General features: G+C 39.6%; 1 protein-coding gene across 4 annotated transcripts in view; it reads right to left on the reverse strand.

Moving 5' to 3' along the window:
* The window catches only part of RBMS1 (RNA binding motif single stranded interacting protein 1), a 197,258-nt gene that overhangs the window by 42,943 nt on the left and 128,681 nt on the right, over window positions 1-25,634 (reverse strand). For all 4 annotated transcript variants that reach the window (XM_054970474.1, XM_054970473.1, XM_054970472.1 and 1 more), the window contains exons 3-4: window positions 6,242-6,300; window positions 2,108-2,199 (exon numbers count right to left, since the gene is read on the reverse strand). In XM_054970474.1, the coding sequence (XP_054826449.1) occupies window positions 2,108-2,199; window positions 6,242-6,300 (151 nt within the window). The remainder of the gene's footprint in view (window positions 1-2,107; window positions 2,200-6,241; window positions 6,301-25,634) is intronic.

Below are 25,634 nucleotides of genomic sequence, written 5' to 3' on the forward strand. Positions count from 1 at the left end.
ACACACAGACCTACAGAATAACTATACACTAGAGAAAGACTCTACTAATAGCATGTGTGTATGCATGTGGTAAAATGTGTACTGAGTCATTAACACATGGCTTTCATTTTGCTGCTGTGGAGCTCGTCCAAGGACATTTCAGCTTATCAGCTGCATGGTTTCTCACTTAAGAAACTGGAAAAATAGTCTCAGTTGAAGAAAAAAAGATCATCCATGCCTACAAAACTCTCAAGGATAAACAGAAATGATACTAGAAGAGTGCTAGGCCTGGTTCTCATACTAGTCAACGTAGTACTAAATGTTAAAACTTGGCAGGATTAATTTTAGGAATGACTGCAGATTTTCTACACAAAATAATGCGTATTTTGTCAGCAAGGGATTCAACTAAAACAGCTCTTTTAACAAAAGGTAATCTAATGTCAACTAAGCCAATAACTATAAATTTCATTACCTATCTTTTTTGTACCATTCAGATTGTGTAAAATTAAAGGCCTAGTACCCTTAAGTAATTTTGCCTATTGTATGGCTTGGACTTTACTAAGATTCACACTCTTCATTTTCTACCTGCTTCAGGACACATCATAGATACAAACAGGCAAAGTAATACTGGAAACCCTTGAGGGAAAAACATGTACAACTGAAGCGTCTTTTCCAGTTATATGCCGTTTAAAATTCTGAGAAAATGGCAGGGAATTTCTATTTAATGGCAAACAGATTCTTGAATAGTCCTTCCAGTTCTTTTGTTCTTTCCACCACTTTACAAGCATTAAATTCTGTAAAAGAGAAGGACTTGCAATATTCCTTCGAGTACAGCATTCCTTGGATGACATCATACCACATTTGGTGTTCCTATGATTTCCAAGAACTCCCCTCTCACTGACATCAGCCTTCAAGTCTCTAGACTATATTTCCAAGCAATCTTCTTTTATTGTATTTGTGATTCTCATAAGAAATGTCCTCTTTAACTTATAGCTATAATGCTTACGATTCATGTGGCCTAAGCCACATGAAAAAAAGATTCTGCTGAGGACAACTGTATTAGTGATCTTATCAGGAAAGCCAATGATTCAATATGAACAGCAAAGCAGCTGATTTTTTACTTTTGGCCACTAAGATACATGCTATGTTTCACTGTCCTACAGGCAGACGTTTAGGACTTGTAGATCATCACTGCTGTCATTTAGTTAGTTTGCATTTTTCCAGTGTGCTCTGTGTGTCAGCTAAAAGTAGTATGCTGCTCCAGAGGCAAATGTTCACTGGTTCTTCCAGTGAACTACTATGAATCTATACTAACCAAATTTAACTCACCTGAGAGGGGTATTGTTAAAGGTTATACTTGCCCACTGTATTATGCCTTGATCCATGAATGCAAATTTCTTAAAGCTAACAGTGAAGGCGAATATTAAGTACAAATTAAATGGTCCATTTAATGGTCCACTACATGCAAGGACTTATAGGTGCAGGCTATCATCGGTGCAGATGGATTGTACACTTTGAAGATTTTCGGTACTAAAGTACTGGCTTCTTACTACAATTAATGCAGAATTTTAATTCACTCAACTTGACAAGCTTCAATATGATTATATTTAAATAAAATTTCAAAATCCTGCAATTTATTTTATTGGAAGCAGTAAGGTACATAAGTTATGTCACCAGAACTCAACACAAACTTAACTGAATTGTGAATTTCAGACACTGATTATGTTCTTATTATCTAGTAGTATTAATTGCTGCAAGATGTGCTGGTGGACTAACCGGGGTTTGATTTGCTGTTGAAATTAATAAACCCCCGTTTGCCAAGTGGCATTGCAACTGTCTGAACACAGAGATGGCAACATAGGAAGGAAGTTCTGCATTTCAGAATGTGGTTTAAAAAAGCAAGTATTAGAAAAACAGGGGTTTATACAGAGCCAGGGGTTTGTTATTAAGCCTGGCAAGAGTATTTCGCACAAACCACAGGTTAAACCATCTATGCTTTATACTGATGTCTGAATGCAGCTGATGTGGGACTAGATGGACTCTTTGTCTGATCCTGCTGGATTCCACTTATGTGCATCACAGGGCAATGCTTGGGTTTCTTTCAGAGGCTGCAGTACATTTATCTTACCTTTGCCATCTGTGCTTGAACTCCGCTGGCCTTCAGAGCAGATACTGCCTTCTGAGCAGCTGCTGGACTATCAAAGTCTACAAAACCATAACCTGCAATTTAAAACAGAGTGTATTGACCGGCAGAACAAAAACATTCACTTTCCACTATATCTCAAAACCTGGCTGATGGTTTTCAACACATAACACATTTAATTTTACCATCCTGTGAGATTAGGCTGAGAAACAGTATATTACTCTAGATAAGTGAGCAAGCTTTTTAGCTGAGTGTGGAAGTCAGTTGGCTTTCCTTCATCCTTCTTTTTAAAGTCATTTTATTCTTATCTAAGAATCTCTTTTACTGGCCAAGAAATAAAAACCCCGTACAACCATTAAACACCAGCTAATAAAATCCAGAAACATAAACATACACAAAAATTTTAAATTGGAGCAATATCCTCACACCTTTGGCTTATTCATTCCTGCTGGAGTTCCTTATTAAAACTACAAAAACGTTAACATTTGATTTGCCTGTTCTGAAGTACCTAATCTTATACTTGGTCCAAGACTGGCTTTAGCTTGTGGGAAGGCCAACTCAGCAATGTCCAGGAAAACTCTTCCCTGCATACTCTTCAAGAATTTCCAAAAAGCATTCGTTGTTAATATTAGGAAAGCAATAGACATCATAGCTTGAAAACAGGTTGTTATTTATTATTTATTTTAAAAATTTATATCACATTTTCCTGCCCAATCAGGCAACAAAGGCAGCTAATATTTAAAAGAAAGCATTATAAAATATATCATAAAATCAAAACTAAAACATATATATATATAGGACAGAGAGAGCAGTTAAGGGCCATTGAAGAAACATTAGATGAACACAAAAAAGTCTTCACCCACCTGATGGAAGACAGTAATAGAAGGGGACAGACAGGAGGGTATTCCCTATGTTTGCCACTACAATCAAAAGTGCTCTCATGACAGCAGGACTTCTTGGTTGTGGCGCTATGGAATTCTGTCCCCAAGGATATTAATCAAGACCTTTTTTTGGTTAAGTATCATGCTGCTTAAAAAGTTATGATGCCAGTGAGGATTTGGTTGTTTAGTAGAACATTTGCCATTAGAGGCTAGACATAGCAATTCAGGAATCAAAACAGATGAGACATCTGATGCGTGGAGGACATGCATCAGTTTCCTGCAAGGTTCGAAAAGAACGTCAGTCAGGGAAAAGAGGGAGAATCCCCCCCTCTCTCTGGCAGGGGTTCTTTCTCTAGGTGTCTCATCTAGTCTGCTGGCTCCCTCTCTCTGCTGCCAGCATGCTCGGCTCCCAAGAGCATTTAGGGGAGCAAGGGGAGCCCCCTGGCAGCAGGAAGAGGAAGCACGCTCCCCTTGTTCCCTATCTCTTGTTGGATAGAGAAGATTCACACTTTTTGTAAAACAAAGAGTTTGGAGGGGGAGTCGAAAGGAAATTAAGCTTTGGCTAGTACTCTTAACTCCTTAGTTGCTGAATTACACAGTCTCCCCCGCCCTCTTTAAGATCTGGTAGACTCTACCCAGAGGGGGTTGCTGAACTACACAGTCTCTCCCTCCCTGCCCCCTCTGGATGGAATCTGTGGGGGTGGGGGAGACTATAGTTCAGCAACTAAGGAGTTAAGGGAACTAGCCAAAAGCTTTTTTCTTTTCCACCCCTCCCTCCCAACTCTTTGTTTTATAGAAAGAGTGGATCCTTCTCTCTCCACAGTGTCTGATCCAGTGGCTCTTTTAAAACTACAGCTCCCAGGTAAAATTGCAAAACTGGACACTTAAACAGCGTGTGCCAGGCGTCACTGTGTGGTGAGACCCTTAGAATAATTTTCCATCCACTGCCGTGAAGGCTGTAACCTTTATCTATATATCCACCTAATATAAACAAACATTTGCCCACTGTAAAGGTAATGGTCAAATAACCATTTTCCCCTAGGGTCCTGGCTATCCTGATATACAGTACAGTATCACAACAACAACAACAACAACAACAACAACAACAACAACAACAACAACAACAACAACAAGAGGTGGTGCACTTATCCAGAGGGGTCTATTTTTGCCAAGGGCCTTTTTGCATTCCCGAATCCACAACATGCGTCTCCTACTTGACCTGTCTCCACAGTTGGATACTATTTTTGCAGGAATAATTTTTCAGGGTTTAGGAGATCTTGTGAATAGTTAGGAACTTATCTATAGCAATTTTGCTTTTAGGATGTCTTTGTTGATGTTTTTAATTTTGTTTTTATTTGGCAACTGTTCTTGGAATTGTTTGTGTAAAGCACCTTCAACTAGGAAAGATGACATACAATGTTTAAAATAAACCAACAGCTGGATTTAATGAGAATCTGGTCATCTTGATTGTCACTGCAATGACAAAATAGGTATGGACATATACAAAAGCCAAGAGCAAATAAAAGCCAATTACTCTGCCACCTGTTTTTTTGGCTGTGATTACTGAGAGTTGTGAGGATTTAGCCCTTATACTATCCTTTCCCCTATCCACATTTGGAAAAGTGATAGGGCTGTGGGCCCATATGCAGTAGCAATCAGCACTGTCGGTAGCATATGGGTTAGTCTATAACACAGTATGCTTCTATTTTTCGTATTAAATTAATATAAAACTATTATTATAGCAAGTATAACAATCCATTCCAAGACAGTTTCATAAGAAACCTGAGAACTGTTTGCTTTTTCAGAGAAGCATGGAGTCCTCAAGATGGAACAAGCACATTAAAAGAGAAATAAAATTATATCGAAGGTTTGGAACACTTAAATGCAAGAATCAGCCCATCTTCTCCTCAAAACTTTCATGATGTAATGCAGATGACCCTTTAGTGCACCACAATAAGAAGTGTGTTGATTAGACAAGGCTTTCTGGCTTAACAAGACTTCTAATGAGGACCTCAGTGCAAAGTAAAACATACTTTAAAGTAGCTGATGAATTTCTTCTGTACAAGAGTGATATTGACATACTCTCTTTCCTGATTCTTCTTAAGTGTTATGTTTTACTAAATTTATATTCCCATCTTGCTGAGGATTAATATGAAAACAATCAAATACTGACATTCTAACAAACACTGGAAAAATATGGAGGATAAAAAAGGAAAGCCCCAAATAGGGTTAGCTCCTTAATTTAAGCAACTCTCTTCTATTTCCATATATATATATTCTCTGCTAATTAATACATTAAAATCTTGTGTATGACTCTGACATGAAAAACAGTGTGAACAAATATAAAATTAAAACAGCATTGCCTTTGATATTAAATCTGTTTTATATGCCCTGGAAACACTGGACTTCCTGCCACCAACCTCTGAGTAAGATATTTGCATTCAATTAATGATGAGCTTTAATTTTCCTGTCTGCCAACTTTGCCCCCTTTTGTGGGGGAGGGGTCAATGACAACACAGCTAAATTGGCTGACTTGGCTTAGAAATTCTCCTCCCTTTTTGGAAAGAAGGGCTGAAACGTGATATATCACTGTATGCCATTACATTTCTACCCACCACTCATTTTGTTGGGAAGTGATCTAATCATAATTACATTGAATGCTGAAGGTCACTGAACTAAATTAATGAACCCAGTGTATCAGAAAGAAGTTTATTATTTTTTCTAACTATAATTATGTCAGGGAAAATGAACCCCTTTCTCCTCATTCTATTATATTGAAAAAAAGAAACATAACACAAACACAATTAGGGGACTGGAACATGCAATTAAGAACTGCTTAACACTAGTCCATTCTAATTAATAAAGCCAATTTACACAATATGTAATCTTTTCAGATACTTAGTGCAGTCAAATGGTCTTTTGTAAAGAGTTCTCATCTTGGCAGGCAAGAGAAAGGGGGGGGGAAACCGTTTTCAAACTCCTTTATTCCTGGAAGGGAGGCTAAATGCCAATCAGTGTCGTGCATGTTAAAATTGACTGAAGTTATCTGAGCTTTTGGCACTCAGCTTTAGGGTTGGGTACATGCCAGATCTAGGGACAAATGCTCCAGCATAACAACAACAACAACACAATTTTATATGTAAACAGAAACTAAAAGTTAAGATTTTAAGATTTTTATAGATAAGAAATATTTATAATATCAAATAGAATACAATGAAACATTTAACAAGAAACATACCTTTGCATTTGTTTGTTGTTTTATCCAAAATAGCTTTCGTTGATACAATTTTCCCGTATCTAAAATGATTTTTTAAAAAGAAAACAGATGTTTATTAAGCAGACCTTAGTAAATGACCATTGTCTTTTTCAGAATCAACTTTGGATCCCCCCCCAAAAAGCTCTGATCCCAGGTATAATTAATCTATTTTCTTTTTTATATATTTTTTAAAAAACTCGTTTGCACCTGAAGACTTCAAAACTTTGAGCTAACTGGGCGGCTCCTAGAGATGTACTGACCGTAGTCTGTAGTCAACAGTTACTTTTCTAAATTTCCTGCCTCTGTTACACGTGGATGTTATAGGCAAGTTGCATGTTACAAAAATTATTTTACGTTGCAAAAAAAGCTACAGGGATACAGCTGATCATAAGAAGGGCTGCAGGGGAGGGGGAAGAAAAGGGTAAAGGGCCCAAATGTGATTTGATTTCTCCTTGGCTGTTCTACTTTGACTATTAGGTTTTTCTTTATTCCCAGATATAATATACCATCAAGTAATAAAAAACGCAATGGCTAGAATTCTCACTATTATTTCACCTGTAACAAAATTTATTTAGACATTCCTATTATGCTACTCTCCCCAATGTAGACCCAAAGTAGCTTATAACATTCTTTTCTTCTCCATTTTATTGCAACTGCTATCCTGTAAGGTAAGTTAGGATGACTAGCCAAATGTCATAGAGCAGGTTGCCTTTGGAGAGTGGAGATTCAGTCTCCCAGTCTCTGTAGGGCACTCTTGACCACTACACCATTCTGGTTCTCATCTTACTTCCCTTCTTGCTCTAAATTATAACGTATGTAATTATAAATATGATAATGGCAAAGTAGTACCCACTTTTAGTCTTCCTTAAACAATTATTTTCATACTCTACAAGAAGACTGCAAAAAAAATATGCAGGCCAAGTTTGGCATGGGAAGAGCAGCTTCCTTTAAGGGCCAAACTAGATGTTATAATGGCCATGGGTCTTACCCATGGATGCTGACACCATTTTAAAAATTCCACAAGTGCCTAATCTCGATTGTGTCCAAGGCACAGGCACAAGCAGGGGATTTTGCCCCTTTCCCCACAACTTTTCAAATATCAAAACCTGTTTCAAAACTTCAACATGTGTAGGGGTGGCAAGATCCCACTGTGTTGCAGGCCTAATGTATTGGGCCATCACAGCATTTTTAAATGGCTGAAATTTTTCTCTAAAATGGCATCACCATAATTGCTAATAATAACATTTGATTTATATACCGCCCTTCAGGACAAGTTAATGCCCACTCAGAGCGGTTTACAAAGTATGCTATCGTTATCCCCACAACACAACACCCTGTGAGGTGCGTGGGGCTGAGACAGCTCCAGAGAGCTGTGACTAGCCCAAGGTAGGGTTGCCAGCTCCAAGTTGGGAAATTCCTGGAGATCTCAAGGGTGAAATCTGGAGAAACCTGGAGAAAGTGAGGTTTGGGGAGGGAAAGGACCTCGGCATGGCATAATTCCATAGAATCCACCCCCCCAAAGTAGCCATTTTCTCCAGGTGAACTGATCTCTGTGTGTGTAATTCCGGGAGACTTCCAGCCACTACCTGGAGGCTGGCAACCCTAGCCCAAGGTCACCCAGCTGGCTTCAAGTGGAGGAGTGGGGAATCAAACCTGGCTCTCCAGATTAGAGTCCCACGCTCTTAGCCACTACACCAAACTGGCTACACCAAACTAGTTTGGCCTAACTGCAAGGTAGCCTTTCTCTTCCCCTCCTCAACCTACAGAGGAAAAAAAAAAAGTTCAAGAAACCTGTAAGTTAAGTATGCATGTATAAATGCTGACTATATACTCTAAGTAGAAACTCAGCACATAGGTAGGAATAAGTGACTTAATTTTCACCTACTGTCGTGAAAACAAATTGTCTCCTTTTCAGTCTCTCAGAGCCTTCCTGCCTACGGAAGCAGCTGCTACTTGGCTCTCCAGCCCTTAAAGGTGAAGAGGCCCTTTCACCACTGCCAGCCAGGTTCTTTCCCCTAGTTGGTATGTAGCTGGGCAAGAGCATGGAACAGAGATACTGGAATCATTCCAGAACACTGTTGGGTCTATTAAGATTCCATCATTCTCTTTAAAGAAAAAGAACAATAAAAGAACCCTCTTCAAAACACTGAATTCTCTAGAAAAATATATATATTTATTGAAATATAGCTCATGAACCAACTCTACTAGCTCTAACGGTGGTTTGTTTGAAAGGGAGTTTTTGGGGTGTGTTGGCATAGCTAAACTGAGACATCTTTGTATTAACTGACAGCTAGTGCCGAAATTGCCAACATGTGTCTCACACCCAAATACAGATGCATTCTACACAGTTTGGTTCAGGGTACTGATCTAAGACCACTGTGGCAACAATTTGAAGGCTGCAGTTTTGAAGCCAGTAAGGGAACAAGTAGTCATCCAGCAGTGGCTGGTGAAGCAAATAGGAAGCAGCAGCTGCTTCCCCCACAACAATACTAGGATAGAGGGCTCCGGCTGGACACTTAGGTTGTGTTTCTAGCATCACCATCACTATTCATCGGATATGTTTCCTTACCCTTTTTTCCCATTAAGGAACCTCTAAATTAATTTTTCAAATCCTGAGAAACCCTTACCTATGAAAACGTTTAATTACTGCTAATTTATTGTCAAGAAAATTGATTTGTAAAGAATGTGTGTGTGTGTGTGTGTGTGTGTATGCGTGTAAAAAAGCCAGCTTACATAACCTTAATAACTGTGATATTTTGATGGATGTTTGGGATTTTTCATGGTATTTCAAAACATTTCATTCATTCATTCATTCCATGATTCTTGCAGAATCCCTGTGGAACCCAAGCCAGAGTCTTGCAGAACTCTGGTTGGAAAATACTGCGTTATATGGTGCTATCAACCTATTTGGTGCTTTACAGAGTAACGCAAAGGGGTGTAGGTGGAGTGCAAGAGGTCCCTATAACCAAGGAATTTACAATCAAAAACGGCAACTGGGGATAGTGGGCAGGAAGAGAAGGAAGGAGGGAAAAGAATGAAAGGAGACAAATATATAAAAACGCAGTTGGACGTACTTGGGCTTTACTTTATTCAAGACAAAGTGAATAACCCAAAGGCTTCCTTGGACAGACAGGAAGTGAATATGATACTGTTTACTAAAGAGAAGCTCATTCTTTTAAACAATTTCTTATCCAAGATTTTTTTTTTCATTTTTTTGCTGCAAATAGTGTCCCTTGCCTAAAAATTTCATAAGCAGAAACAGTTTGATTGCTGTTTATGCAACTTCTATTAATAGTCCATGTCCTTTATCCATTATGGAGAAAAGTGGAGTATAAATGAAAACAAAAAAGAGGAAAGGAGGACACTTATGTAAGGATCTTTTTCCTTCTGTCTAATGGCTGTAAGGCAACAGCAGCACACACACTTTTTCTGCTGTAACTTCTGCTTTTCAAGCCTGTGACCCTTTATAGTAACATCACTCAAAGTATTTTACCTGCAATTAGATCCTTTAATAAGCACAGTGGCCAGGAATGTGTTTACGATACTCAAGAAATACAAGTTGAACCAGTCTTGTCATGATTCAAAAATTTATGAATGGGAAGTCTCCAGAACCCATTCTGCTTCTCTCACAATGAAAGAGCTTAGAGCAAGCCAAGAACAATTGGTGCATGCCCAAAATAACGCAGCACAAGTAAAATGTCAGGCCAGGAGTGTAATGGACGTGGCCAGAACATTATGGCTTGCTTTACCAAGTCACATTATCTTGCCCTTCTTCACGTAAGGGGTTCTCATTTGCATCTTGAATACATGAAACTCCCTTATTAGTGAATCAGATTCTTGGTCTGTCTACTCAGGCCAGCAGCAACACTCCAGGGTCTCAGGTGGAGGTCTTTCCCTGCACATACTATCTGTTCCTTTCAACTGGAGATGCTAGAGACTGCTCTACCACTAAGCCACAGCCTCTCCCTAAACTTGTCCAAGGAAATCCTACACAGGATACCTTCTTTGGCCGCTCTGTTGTCCACAACCTCATCATCTGAAGTGCTTTTAGTAAGGATGTGTGACAGAGGCTTTTTCGGCAGAGGCACCAACATGGTGAGGCTCCCTCAACAGGGAAATCCATGTGGTATCTTTGGCAGTGAGCACTGGGATCAGCTAAAGAGTATGAGATCACTGGGCTGTGGTTTCACTGGCACCTGGTGATTTCTTGGTCTTTAGATTCATATGTTGCTCAGTGATTTCAATTATTAACTATTCCTTAGCTTTGAAGATTATTTTCATGATTATATGCATGTGCTTTTCTCTTTTTTACTCAGTGTTTTCAAGAGAGTTATTGTATATTATTGGAATTTTTTTAAAAAAAAATTAGCTGCCTTGGAACTTTGCCAGATAGCAGTGTACAAATATTTAAGTAGCATAAAGTCCACAGAGTTTGATTGCTCAGCAGGGAATTTAACTGGAGCATCAACACGAACTTTGTGCTATACTTTGTTCTCAATCAGTTTAAAATGCAAAAGTGTTGTACGGACCAATGAATAAACTCAGGCAGCTGTCATTTCTTTGTAATCACCAATAAGTGCTAAAGCTGGGGGGAAAATTGCCCACATTTGAACACTAGTGAAAATATAATCACTTGGAAGTTAACAGTTCTTCTGTGGCCTTTTTTTTTTTTTGCATACACAGTTATCAATTTATGCTAGCAGCTATTCTGGAGAGGTTGGGGAGGGAGCTTAAATTTGATTCATTTCCAAGAATGTGAGAGGCCATTCATAAATTATGGCATATCAAGATATGGAAGGAAGGTGCAGTCAAGTTATGATAAAGGACATATACAGTATTGGTTGAAATGATGGTGAGCTGTGACAAAGAAGGAGGGGAGAGAGCTTCAAAAGGCTTTAACCTGCTGCATTCAAGGGATGAGCATGTGTTGCTCCAAAGCTAGCCAGTTCATCAATATACACATTTCTATAGATGAAAGGAAGCCCTCTTTCCACAGACACATAATTTAGAATGGAGCAACAGATAGGCTCAGAGGAACATAATTATATTCTTATGTAGCAAGACAGAGCACTAGTTTCTGTCTGGAGACCAAGTATCTAGATACATAGTTACTAGCACAATGCCATGCAAGACTTTTTATTATTCCATAACCATTGTTAGGAATGTGGAGATCCCATCATTTTGGCCCCCAGAAATAAAACTCCTCTTAGTATTTTTGCCAAAAACACCCTCCCATACACCTCAGAAGGCAGTACTGTTCATTTAGATGCAAGAAGATGCAGAGTCTATATGGTGGGGTATTTTTTTAAATCTGCAATATTCACCCTATTGCTTGGATGAAGATTCAGAATTCAGAGTTTTGCACCCACATTTGTCAATACAATCCTCTAAAACATCTGCCACTGTGGCCATAAACTCCTTCACTTCCAGCTCTAAGTATTCCAGCCTCATTCCAGCTTGATGAATTGTACCTTCAGATTTAAGGAATGCTCCCCCCACCCACCCTACACTTTACTGCTTTAAACTGAAGTCAACAAAAGTTGCTTTGTCTCACTCCATTCAGCTTTCAGCCTCAGCTTAACTGTTGGCTTTATTGCTGAGATGTCAAAGAAGCCTAAAAGGTGAGCAGAAGGCATGAGATGAGGAGGAAGGCACTGAACGGGGCAAAGAAAGACAGCTGGGAGGAGATTTCCCCAGTGTTACTTTGCTGCCTCCTTGGAGTAGCTACTTGCCTTCAACAGGGAAAACTTAAGAGTTCCAGAATGATACTTCTACAATTTGTTCTGCAGGCCTCGTAACAGGTGTGCACACAAAAAAGATGCTCACATTGGGGAAAATGCCAGCCCCCCCAAACCAAAGTCCTGTTGAATTGGTTCTTTTATAGAGTGCTTCAACACACACATATGGGTACTTGGGTGGTACAGAGCATTCAGAAAAATATTGAATATTAAAGTACTTTTAACCGCATATAAAGGTTGCCACTAACGCTGACTCTTCTGCAACCAGTTAAATAAAAAGTTTACTTACAGACTTCATAGTTTCACAAAAAACTATCATTCAGAATTACTTCCCTGTGCTGCATTCATGCTAAATTATACTGGTGTATAAGCAACCTTCTCATTTCTGATACAGAAGTAGGATGTTATCTAAGTTCTAAATGTCTTTCAAATAGGACAAGGTAAGACAACTGCTCCACAACGATTCTTACTTAGGAAATGAAGGCTGTACGAGAGGAAGGGGAAAAACAACTTTAGAAATCAGGAAATGTTTGTTTCCTCTGTTTGCAGAGATTGGATATCAGTCTGAAGGAACCCATGTACCATGTTGGCCTTGATTTTGTTGTTGTTGTTCATGGATAAACTCATTCAGCATGGGAAATATGTTTTGGTACGCAAGGAAGAAAAACAGTTAATTGGAAGAATTACCCTTACACTGCCACTAGGACATTTTGAATCAACACATGAAAATGCATTTTCCTAATTGTGGGGATTAGACATTTCAAGATTAGATATAGAGATTAAATGAATTACTACAGAAAAGAAGATTCCCTTGTAAAAGTTTTCAAACAAACAGGACAGTTAAGCAATATGAATCTTTTTAGGAATAGTTATTTTAGGAGCACATATTTTGCTTTAGGAATGCTTTCGTAAAATAGTAATTGAGTGTATGGATGTGGCATCAAATTCTGTTTATTACATTTATTGTACTTTTATTTTCTTTTTTTTTTTTGAAAAATTTTTATTGGGTTAGGATCATATATTTACACATCACAGTCAATTTTCCCATTTCCCAATTTCTAACCCCCTCCCTTTCCCCCCCTTTTTTGTTGACTTCCAACAGTTTTCCAACCCTTTGTCCCTTTTCCCTTACTCTTTATATATTCCTCTATCTAATCAAATGTATATTCTCCTTTTATTCTAAGCAATACTTCCTTAACTATTTTTAATGCTCTGTACCCATAATGGATAAACAATTTATCCCATAATTCCGTTTTCAAATATTTCTGTATAACGTAAACTATGTAAACTATATAAGCCATACAATCATATAAATCAACCAACTTAACTTATACTCTATATATTATTAATTCTATCTTCTTCTTTCTGTTTTAGTTATATTTGTTTACATTGATATTTCTATTCCCTTCAATCATAGATCTATATATGATATCAATCAATTTGACTCATATATACCTTCATATAAACATATTCAGTTTGGTACATTGTACAAAATCAGAAAGAAAATATTATTAGTTAGTCATTCCTTATAATTAACCCTTATGATTAGTTATATTCTATCAATATTCTATTTATTATTCTGTATATATCAATCTAATAACATAACTGCTTAGAAGTTCATTTTTACCTCTTCTCCCCCCCGGTAAAATCACCCCCCTCTGCATTTTATTATACTTCAATAGTTCTCAAACTGCCACAGTTCTCCTCCCACCTCCCATTTCTTCTCCAAATATTGTTTCAGCTTCTCCCAATCTGTGTTAAACTGTCCTGGGTCCAGATTTCTCAGTTTTCTTGTCATTTTATCCATTTCTGCCATATACAGCAATTTGTAAATCCAATCTTCAATAGTTGGCACTTCTTGTACTTTCCATTTTTGCGCGTACAAAAGTCTAGCTGCAGCCGTCATGTAAAATATCAACGTCCTATGATGGGCTGGAATTCCCTCCATTCCCAGGTTTAGTAGCAGGAGTTCTGGGTTCTTATTTACTTGAAATTGTAAAATCTCACTCATTTCTCTTATTATTTCCCCCCAGTACTGCCTAGCTACCTCACACGTCCACCACATATGATAGAGGGAGCCCTCATGCTTCCTGCATTTCCAGCATTTATTAGAAGTATTCAAATTCCCTAGCGCAATCTTCTTTGGTGTCATGTACCAACGATAAATCATTTTATAGATGTTCTCTTATTGTACTTTTATTTTCAAAAGCCAGTATCAGAACAATAAAGAAACCATCATCCATCTCTTCTAGCAATAGAAAGTTGCAGAGGAAAAATCCAGAACTTTCTTTAGAAAAATCAAGACATGGACTCACTATCATGAACTTACTTTTTGATTTAATGATCAATAGTTGATTGCAAGACAATGATAGAATCACAGTCCTGAAAACAAGTAATCCAAGGCAAATATAGCAAAATCTAGGATCATAGTAATATAGGTATGTTTTTCATTTGCTGGTTGCCTTGATGGTAGACATGGGCACAAATCAAAATACAAAACAAATATCGTGACGAAACTGGCCCTCTCATGCTTCGAGAAACGCGTTTTGTGGGGGGCCAACGTTTCAGACCTTGGGGGGAGACAGGCCGGTGCCAATCTACTGATTCCCTAGGCAACAGAAGGCAGGAAAGTCTGTAGATCTTTCATTGCCTAATCTTAGCCCTCAATACCCTGATAGGCAGCTCTCTTTGCCAAATGGAGAGAGCTCCCATTTTGCCCTATACAGCAAGGGGCAGGGGACAGCTATTGAGGAGATGGGCCTTCTGTAGCCATGGGAACACCAATCTCTTCCCTCCAAACCCAGATGGGCAGGTCTGTCTGCCAACAAGAGAGCTTCTGTTCTGCTCTATATGAGCATTCTTATTTAAGGCACAGCGCTGTCTCGTACTTTCAGTTTCAGCACAGACAGAGGAGATGGGGGATCTGCTGTTGCTGGAATTTGGGAGTGAGGGAGTGGAACTGGGAGGTTTTGGAAAGAGAGAATGGAGATATTTTGGGAAGCATTTGGGAGCTTTTGGGGAAGAGAGAGAGAGAGAGAGAGGATTTGGGAGCTTTGCTGGGAAGGTCTTTTAGGTAAGGGTGCGTTTTTTCCTCCACCCCCCCCCTTTCTCAGGCCTTTGCCTGGCTCTGGGGCCTAGCTTGACTCTGGGGCCTAGCAAACTGGGACAGTGGGTGGAGGAGAGCCTGCTGAAGTCTCCCTGCAAGTTTGGCATCTCTGGGTATGAAGGGGGCCATTGAAATGCCCCGGGTTCTGATGAATCACAAAACTAAAGAATCGTTTCAGCAAATGTGTCAATTTTGTGAAATTTTGTAATTTGCAATTTGTGGATCCCAACGAAACACGAAACTCTCATTTTGTTTTTTTCCCATTTCGTGCCCATGTCTACTTGATGGCCTTTATGAGGGCAGAAAGACAGGGTACAAATTTTGATACCGTTAAGGCTTATAAAATACCTTCTAACTGCTGAAGCAAGTGGATTGTTCTAACTTTTGAGATAGGTACTATATAAGAAAATAGTGCTCATCTTAGCAAATAGGCTTATATTTTGATAGTCTGACTTGCTATAACCAAACCCAATCAAGCCATCAGTCTGATTGGTTATAAGCATATTTGCACCAATGTTAACAGGTTAGGTAAGGAAAAACACAATCTATGCCAGAGTCTCTCTACACAACGCATCTTATATGGGGACACTCAAATGTAGGGAGATGCAATGTTAGCTGGGAAGCATAGTTTAAAAAGACAGAGCCCATGGAGATTGCGCCTCAGAGCATTTGTTAATTTCATCTTTGCCTCCCCTAATGCTCTGTCAATTTCACCTCCTCTTTGGGGAGGTGAAGATGAAATTAACAATTCCTCTGAAGAGCGATCGCTTCCCACTGTCTTTTTAAACTACCCTTCCCGGCTAACATTGCATCTCCCTACACTTGAGCATCCCCGTGTAAGATGTTTTGTGTAGAGACAGAGTGAAAGTTTCACCAGACACCTTGCGATACTGAACAAAGGATTTATATAATGGACAGAGTGCACTGCACAGCAGCCATCCATATCTAACACAAGAGAAAGGGAAGGTGGAGACCAATCACTTGCTAGACATATATTCTGCAACAGAAAACACTAAATCAAGATCTGCGCAGAATAAAAGTTACAACCAATATGTCCTGAACATCTTAGAATATAATCCTATTATTAAGTTTATTGATGTCAATGGGTTTAGACCGGAATAATTTTGCATTGGACAGCACTGTTAATCTCCGATCCAGATCCATCTCAAAAAGTCCAGTCCTCATTTCTAGATACAGAAGCCATACTGTATGAGTTAGTACATAGAGTATTTATGAAAGAGTGAAAATCAATAATCTGCACGAGCAATGGAGAAAACAAGGATTTTGCTAATACAGCAATGGCACCCATCCCATACAAATGCTGCACAAAGTAAAACAAATATAGGATACATTGCGAGTTGTGCATTGAGTTAAATGTAAGTCAGTGTGGTGTATTGATTAGAGCATCAGACTAGGATCTGGGAGATCCAGGTGCGAATCCCTACTCTGCCATGGTAACTTGCTGGGTAGCCTTGGGCCAGTCATACACTGTCAGCATATCCAACCTCATAGGGTAGATGTGAGGATAATGTGAAAGGAAAGAGCATGATGTAAGCTGCTTTGGGTCCCTAAATAAGTAAAATGAGAACCTGATAGGCAGGTATCCTGAGCTGAACAGCATTCAAATATAGTGAGGGTGTCTGTGTAATTTTATAATGCAATTACTTTCTTCTGCCTTTTGACATGTGCATATTGACTTAATGAATGGAAAGTTGGCAACTGGCATGAACCAGGGAGGTTTTCCAGTTTTGGGGATACTCAGGTGACAAGACAACCATGCACTAGCAGTGAATTCAGGCAGAATACTAAGGCGATGCACAGCCACACACCCAACACACACACAAAAAAGGCCTGTATCAAGAACGTGCCCAAAGCCACACCATCTTACTGGGACTTACCAGCTGCCTTCCTTCTGTTCATTAAGATAAACAGATAAGAAGTAGGTACTTTAATTATCTGGGTGCTGTACAAGTTATTTGATTTATTTCAATGTTAATTGACCTTTCAAATACATGTTGTTATTATGCTCTAAAGATGATTGCAAAAAAAAAAAGGAACAAAGTCAAAGCGATATGTAATTGAATTACAGAACTGCATCATGCTTTGCAGAATGATTCAAGTCAGATATTGTAAGATATTTAAAAAGTTTTTGATAAATGTATTTAAAACATTCATCCTTACAAGCAACTGCTATAAACCTATAGTATTATATGGATAGTTGTAACTAAATTATTTCAAAACTTCCAACTGCATTATTCATGTAAAGAAGGACTAAAAATTATGTTGAAGATATCTTTAATGCATACTTATGAAGTCCCAATAATTTTCCCCCACTATTTTCAATCCAAACCTTTTATCCAAATGCCAATGAGTTAAAATAGGATGGGCATCGGTTTTTAAAAAATGTGCAGATAATGTAGTCGATACTGTCTGGCATTGAATCATACTACTCTCTTTCCCCATTGTTGAGTCTTTCCATTACTGAAACAGTCAACACTAAATCAATATTTTGCTCAACAATGACTAATCTGTGAAAAAGACTAATGGCACAGAAAGACAGCAAGAATTAATATAGAAATGTAAGTGGAAATATAATAAAACATCCATAAATATACCCCCAAAATGAGTCAATTATTATTTTTTGCAAAATATTTTTAAGCAACATTGTTAATGCATTTAGATCTCACATTCTTTCCAGTGCAGAACTCAAGGGATATAAACTGAGTTTCCAGGCATTTTCCCAACAAAGCACTGACCAGTCTATACCTACTTAGCTTCAGAAGGTTTTCCACATAATGTGCCTTCAGACTATACCCTGGGCCTCAAACACTATTGTGTTCATTTTGCTTCTAGGGCAATTCTGAAGGATATAAACTACTGAAAGACAGAATGCTCAAGCCAGAGATAAGCACTTTAACATCTTCTTGATTCACTTGGAAGAATGTGGCTCTCCTGGCCGGCGGCAACAGCCGCTTCGGCTGGGGGCCTTGATCTGCCTCTCTGGAGGAGGAGGTGGTGGCAGCAGCACTCCCCTGTTCATACTGGAATGCAAGCAAGGATGGAGCAAGAGGCCTTATAGGACGGCTCCACCCCTCAGTGTCTCATTTGCACCTCGTGCTCGGCTCACCCATCTCACCCTATTTCAGTGCAGGTTTAGCAGGTCGTTAAACCTGCACTGGGCCAGGTAGGAATTTTTTCTCTTTTCCCCACAATTGGCAACAAGGTGAGGAGTTTTACGCCTACCTTGCACTTTGTATGGAGAGGTAATTGGCTCAATGTGGGTCTGTTAGGAGCTGCTTCTGGCAGGTTAGAAGTTAGGGAAAATCAGTGGGCCAGTGAGCCACCTTGGCATATCCCCATTGGTGGGGATCTGGGGTCTTTCAGGAGCGGCTGGCTGCTTTATGGCCCGGTTGCAAGGACAGATGCTATGGTGGGAAACCCTGGACAAGCCACTCCTCCTCCAGCTTCACGGCTGGGTGGGGGAGCTTTGCAGGGAGGAACCACTTCGCCTGGCTGGGCTGGGTCCAAGCCATGCGCATGGATGGCTCACACCCGGGGCAGCGGGGGCTCGCCCAGACAGGTCAAGGCAGAGGTCCAAGAGTGACTCCAGAGCCTGACCTGTACCGCTAGTTAGGCCCTTGCCGTGTTGAGTTATACTGTTGTAACTTAATAAATTGGCCCTTTAGTTCCCAACTCTTGTGTCTGCCTCTTCATTCTGAATTGGGGGAGACGACAACAATTAAGCACATGCTTCAAATCTTACCTATGAAACCAACACTACTAAAAAAGACCACAACTTTGGCAAGATCATGACTAATATGATGCTAAACGTGGCATGTGTTACGCCTTTGGTATGTAGCAGCTACTTCACAACTGGATTTCTAAGGTCTTGCCATTTTTGTTCCCTTGAACTGGTAGAAGATAACACACAAGGGTTAGTTCAAGCACACTGTACCCTCACCTACATATTTGTAGGTGTGTTAAATTTTATAAAACGTATTTGCTATCACTTACAACCAATGTTGATGGGGAAAGGTACACTATGTACTGCAAGCTGAAACCATACCAGCAACAATGCACGACTCCACAACATAAAGCAGGCAGGGTTAAATTTGGTAAAATTGACACTGTGTGTTTCCATGATGGATCAGCTGGCACTAATGTCCTTGTCTTCAAACTATCTTGCCTCCCTCCACTGGACCCTGCAGTTTGAGCTCTCCAATTCCATATAAAAGCAAATTCTTCTCTCCTTCCTATCCAGTTATTTAATTTAAAGGGTGTTTAAGACAAAAATACTTCTCTCACACAAAACTGTGTAGAAACAGATGGCAAGAACACAACATAAAAAGACAGATACCTGAAAACACTGGATTTGGTTTCAGTGGTGCCACAATATAACCCTTGAAGTAATAGTGGGAGTGAAATGAATATAGGTGAACAGCAGTAATCCCTTCCCATTCAGTAGCAGCAGGCAGTTATTTGCATAGAGAAGTATGGTACTCATTCAGGTAACCACAAGAGAGTCTCCCAGTGGGGAGAAATCTAATCTCACACTACACCATGTCAAACACTGGTTTTTGTGATACCTATTTTAGCTTTAAAAGGTAATAGTAGTCCCCTGTGCAAGCACCGAGTCATTACTGATCCATCGGGGGATGTCGCATCATGACATTTTCTTGGCAGTTTTTTGTTATGGGGTGGTTTGCCATTGCCTTTCCTAGTTATATATACTTAACCCCTAGGAAACTGGGTACTCATTTTACTGACCTTGGAAGGATGGAAGGCTGAGTCAACCTTGAGCTGGCTATTTGAACCTGGCTTCCGCCAGGATCGAACTCAGGTCACGAGCAGAGCTTGGGCTGCAGTACTGCAGTTTACCACTCTGTGCCACAGGACTCAGCTATTTTAGCTTTATTTTTGTATAAATTGGCTTTAATTAAGAGATTCTTCTGAACTAATAAATATTCAAACAGATGAACGTGTGTGTCAGCAATAGGGTAAGTAGGTATGTTCATATTTGTGCCACCACCAAACCCCAAAGTTCTTCCTGAGAAAAGTTTAATTCTACAAGCAATTCTCAAGGGGGTCAACACAGGAAACATTCTAAATTACATCCATAAACACTTTTGCATTTTGACTCCAGACCAGATATCTGGAGCATGTTCATCCTGACATATGTTAGTTGGTTTGCTATCTAAAGTATCTTTAGAAAATAACTGTCATGGCAAAGTTTGTATTTCAACAGGGCAGTATACATTTAGATTGCTACTGCAAAATAGGGTAATAAGTTGCAGGCTTCCCTGGTGACGGTTCCTGGAGTTGGTAAAACTGTTATCATTTTGAACAGAAGTAGTTCAGCAGAATATCTTTCACCTTAGGGTCTGGCTGCAGCAATTCAGTTTTGGAAATAGCACGAGAAGACTGGCACAGCCTGTGTTTGACTATGCTTCATCACCTGCCTTCCCTGGCGAGTACTTTCCCTTCTTGAATTCGTCACACGAAATGTGGTACTTCATTCAAAAAATCCTTCCTGGGCAAAAAATCCTGGGCAAAAGGCTGCCAATGATTCCTCCTCGCCTTTGTCTAGCACCTCTTCCATTAGCAGAGCCCCCTTCTTTTTAATAAAGATGAAATTATAAACATCCAACTCTCCACCACAGAAAATATGTTCTTTTTGTTTAGAAGGGCAGGTATGGGAATCCTTAGTTTATATCAGTGGTACTTAGCCCAGATCTTGTGGAGAACCACTTTCACAGTTACCATCAACAACAAAGCTGCATTTACCTCCATTCCTGTCATAAGGCCTGCTTCTCAGGGAGGCTTGCAGCATACTTGCTCCACTGGCAGTGGCTGTTTCTAGGGAATAAAGACCTGACAACCACAGGCCTCATTAGGCAAGGGGTTTGCCCACTTTCCTGAAAAAATGGGGCTGGTACCACATTGGGGGAACAGTGTCCAGAAGAACCACTGAGGGCCATGTTAAACAGCCACATGTGAGCCACTGAGTGGGTATCACTGGTTCATACAATCCCAACTTCTTAATGATGCCTCAGTGGGTAGAAGCAATGCTTCCCTTGTAACACAAAGGGAAGTATTGTATTGTTTTCAAAGAAGAAAAATTCAAAAATATGGAAAAATTGGCTCACACTCTTTAGAGAACATAGCATGAGTGGTACAGGAAACATTCAGACCGAATGAGTGCACTGGTATGGATACAGCTCCAGAGGCTAGTCATTTAGGGCATTAAAAATCTGTGGTACAGAGCTTACCAATTGATTACAACTGTCCTCAAGAGCGTTGATAACCAGGGCAGAAAATTTAACTTGTACAGACACACAAACCATTCTAAAAGTGCACAATGTTAGTATGCTGAAAGAGATATAAAGTTTTGCTGTACCTTTAGGACTAAGAAATTGCTTTTAAACATCTACATGAAATTGCTGGTAGAGTTCATTGGGGGATTTGTGTTGTCACGTATATGCAGATGTCACTCAACACTATCCCTCTTTTCCATTAAGATCCAGAGAAACTGTGGACAAGTTTAACTGGTGTCTGGATGCTGTAAGGGACTCGATAAAAGGGTCTAGCATCTGGAAATTTATTTTGGCTTGGTTTAGATACTAGGCATACAATTGCCTAACCACAATCAGGTGCACACCACAGGTCTGCCTGCTTTCTGCTTTGCTCATCCACATGGATTCATTTCCCTCTTATAGCTTGGTTTAACCATGTTTAACCACCATGAACACTCAGCAAAATTGCCCTTGTGGCTAGAATCTGAATTTAGGATTTGCTAGGTATACAATCCTAGTTATGATTAAGCACAGACTGTACCAATGTGGACAATTACATCACCCCATGGTCAAGTGATCAGGAATGTTGTATCACCTTTTGGCCTACATCTGTTCAGGCCAGTATTGTCCTACTCTTTTTAGCAGGGCTTAACTTTTGAAAGTAGCATTGACAATGCCGTATGCAGGGATTTGTGTAGCCTGTGCAAAAAAGATTTGTTGTTCTTGAAAGATTCTTCACCCTACCATTCATAGAAAAGTGTCCTTTTATTTGCAAAATTAACCAAACGGCATTCTCCAAATGAAAGAATAAAGCTTCGTATGTGATTATGAATTAGACTGAGCTGCAGATTCAGAAGAGGCTTATGGAATTTCATTTGACGATGCCTTTTGCAAAAGAGAAGGCCAATCAGTTGGATGAATTAGTAAACATAGGGGGGGAAATGAGATTAAAAACAACAACAGCCAACTAGGAAGAGGTGTAAAAAAGGAAGAGAGAATTCAGACAAGCATTCTGGGAACATTCTGTCCCTGCAGGAATAGAATCAAGAGGAAGTATAAACAAACAACAAAGAACATTACAAAAGCCCCTCAAGTCTGAAGGAATCAATTCCTTAACAAGCTAGTAAAGGTTATGCCCAGAGTCAAAAAGCTGCTCACAAGTAAAGTATTAGACCTATATTTAGGTCAGGCTGCAGTACTTCCCACACACTAAGATCTCTGAAGACTGGAACTGCTGGGTAGGGGAGACAGAGGGAACTAGCATGACAGGCTGACTGACTCCAACAATAACTGTCTTTCTTGGGGGGGGGGGACACACACCATCCTTAGAAAGAAGACTCTCACCCTCTGATTGTTTTAGACCATTGGGTCTGTAACAAGAAGACAGAAACCACCAATCCCTGGTTGATTAAAAGGAACAAAGCACAAATTAATGCTCAAGCAGAATCCCTGTCTCTTTTAATGAATTCTACTACCAGAATAGCAGGTAAAGAGAAAAAAAGAGTACTCCATGTGAATACATGGAGCTACTTTATACTCAATTAAGATTATAGGAACATCTTGAACAGGGGTCCCCACCTTTTTGGAACCTACAGTCACAGTTGCAATTTGGATACAAAATGGTGGCCACAACAACAAAATGGCTGCAACAGGAAGTGAAGCAAGCCACAAAATGGCTGCCAAATGAGGCAGGGCCAGCCACAAAATATCAGGGAATGAAGTTATGCATAACTCTAATGGTAACCCTTCAACATTTCAGGCAGAAGCTCCGTTTAACAGGATGCCTTTTAAAATGAACATATTGTTTGAAAATATTTTCATGCAAACACGCAGCTTATCTTCAGGAACACAATAAAGGCCCTTGTGCTGTTGTGGTAGCTCCTGCCAAAACAACATTTTTAAAAATCTGCCCAGCCAATCGTATCTCCAATGGCCAATCAGAAGTCCTGCTGGGCAAAAGCCCCTCCCACCATTATCCTGTTAAGTAGTAATTTAAATTATGAAAACCAAGGAAAATCTATCCTAAATTTTATGAGCTAGCAGAATTATTCAACCAAGACTTCCAAGTATATAGTACAATATTAGCTGCAACATTTAATAAGACCCTGTTTAAATACATTTATCAAGAGCAAAACAAAGTGTGAAAATTAACACCATAAAGGAATTCACTTCTTGAGTTCTTGAAATAAAAGGAGCGTTTCCCCCTCCCCATTCAGCATATAAAAAAGGCTTCAATAGTCTAGAAATGCTTTTTATTATCAATTTTATTATCAATTATTATTAATATAAAGGTATTACAAACATTCCTTTGGTATTCTGAACATTTAAATGACTTACAGAATTCCTCCTTCTAACATCTAGGTCAAGAGCCATACTTCTGAAATGGTTAAGAAAGACACAAATCAGAGCTTCCTATTTCCACATTGTTATTCAGGATCTCTAAACAGAACCATTGCATATGCTTCATTGCAACAGAGACTCTGAATGTGCAAAACACACACAAACACACATTAAACAGTAATGGAGCCATGAGCAGACAAACAGATCTTTCTGCAATCTTGAAAAAAGGACCAGGTTTGCAGACAAATCTGAAATCTTAAAAAAAAAAGGGGGGGTTAAAAATGTTAAAATAACAGAATAATATAATAACAACAACATTTGATTTATATACCGCCCTTCAGGACAACTTAACGCCCACTCAGAGTGGTATACAAAGTATGTTATTATTATCCCCAGAACAGTCACTCTGTGAGGTGGGTGAGGCTGAGAGAGCTCCTAGAAGCTGGCTTCAAGCAGAGGAGTGGGGAATCAAACCCGTTTCTCCAGATTAGAGCCCCGCGTTCTTAACCACTACACCAAGCAGTCTGTAGCACCTGCACGACATCATTTTTTTTATTGTGGCATATCGAGGATGGGTTGAAGAGGAGAGGAGAGAGACAAGGGAGACTTGTGAGGTAACCGCCCACTGGACTTAATGCTGTCCAATCTCACACTCTCTGGCCTCCCTTTTTATTTGTTTAAACCTCCTCAGCCTCCCACAATCAGTAAAAAAGGACACAAGATTTTATTAACTTATTGGTAGCATGTAAACTTTGTGTTCCCTAAAAGGTTCTTATTTGTGACCTTAATAAAATAATATACTTATTTTGAGGTAATTATAAACCCCTTTCCACAGTTATTTTGATAGGAAGGGGGGGGGGATGAAGATAAACAAATGTTTATTTACAGAGAATACAGGGTGTGACACAATAAAGGTTGAGTACAGAATACTTTAGTAAGAATGTACAACTTGCACTCAACTACCCAGAGCATGTTATGAGCTTTTCCCACTGAGAATTAACACATGAAACTGTGCCTTAGCAACCTAATGCGAACACTGAGGGGAGGGGGGGAGGGCTTGATTCCTTTTTCTCTAGACAGGTTTCCACAGCATTCAAGATTCAATTGTATCCTTTTTTACAACAGCTTACTAATCAAGTTCCAGGCTGCTTCTTTAACTCAGAGATCCTTGTCACAGAAATTGCACATAGAAAGTTAAATTTGTCTGGCCCTTTGCAAAATGATTGGTTATTGCAGGTTATTTCCCTAAAACAAGTTTCCTTCCCTAACTCACTCTAAACCCTAACTGAAAGCCAAAATAAAAAGCATGTGTAAACTTTCGCTGTTATCCATAGCCACCAAACCCCTGTCTGAGGAAAAGTATCTCTTTTCCCTTCCCAACCAGTAGAGTTCCAAGGGTTCTTGGCTGGCAATCTCTGGGATTTGCATAATGCTTAATTTACAAGGATTGGTTCAGAGTCCTGGAGGATAGACAAGACAGCATCTGTAGCTTTAAGAATCAAATGTGCCCAGTAACAATTGCTAGACAACCATACAGTATTACTAGCCTTCTAGCCTTGATTTCTGCCAGCAAATGGCAGGGGATGGCATTTTCCAGGGCTGTTTTGGTCTTTGAGGGAGGATTCATCGAGACCAGACCTGGTAGCAACCACCAAGCAACTCTTTACCAAGCAACTTGCATACCTCACCCAGGACCGAAACCTGGCTTCCCCACATCCTGATCTGTCACTCTAATGACTATACCACTCTGGTATAGTGGAGGGGAAATGAGATGTCCGCATGTGTGCCTATTAATAAATGGAACAGAGAGCCAGGTAATGCATTATGGTACCCATCGAAAAAGATTCTCAGATCTACCATTAAGTTTACCAACAAGTAAATTATCCCATGGACAGGAA

Source organism: Eublepharis macularius, chromosome 2 (genome assembly GCF_028583425.1).
Source record: "Eublepharis macularius isolate TG4126 chromosome 2, MPM_Emac_v1.0, whole genome shotgun sequence".
Taxonomy (NCBI): domain Eukaryota; kingdom Metazoa; phylum Chordata; class Lepidosauria; order Squamata; family Eublepharidae; genus Eublepharis; species Eublepharis macularius.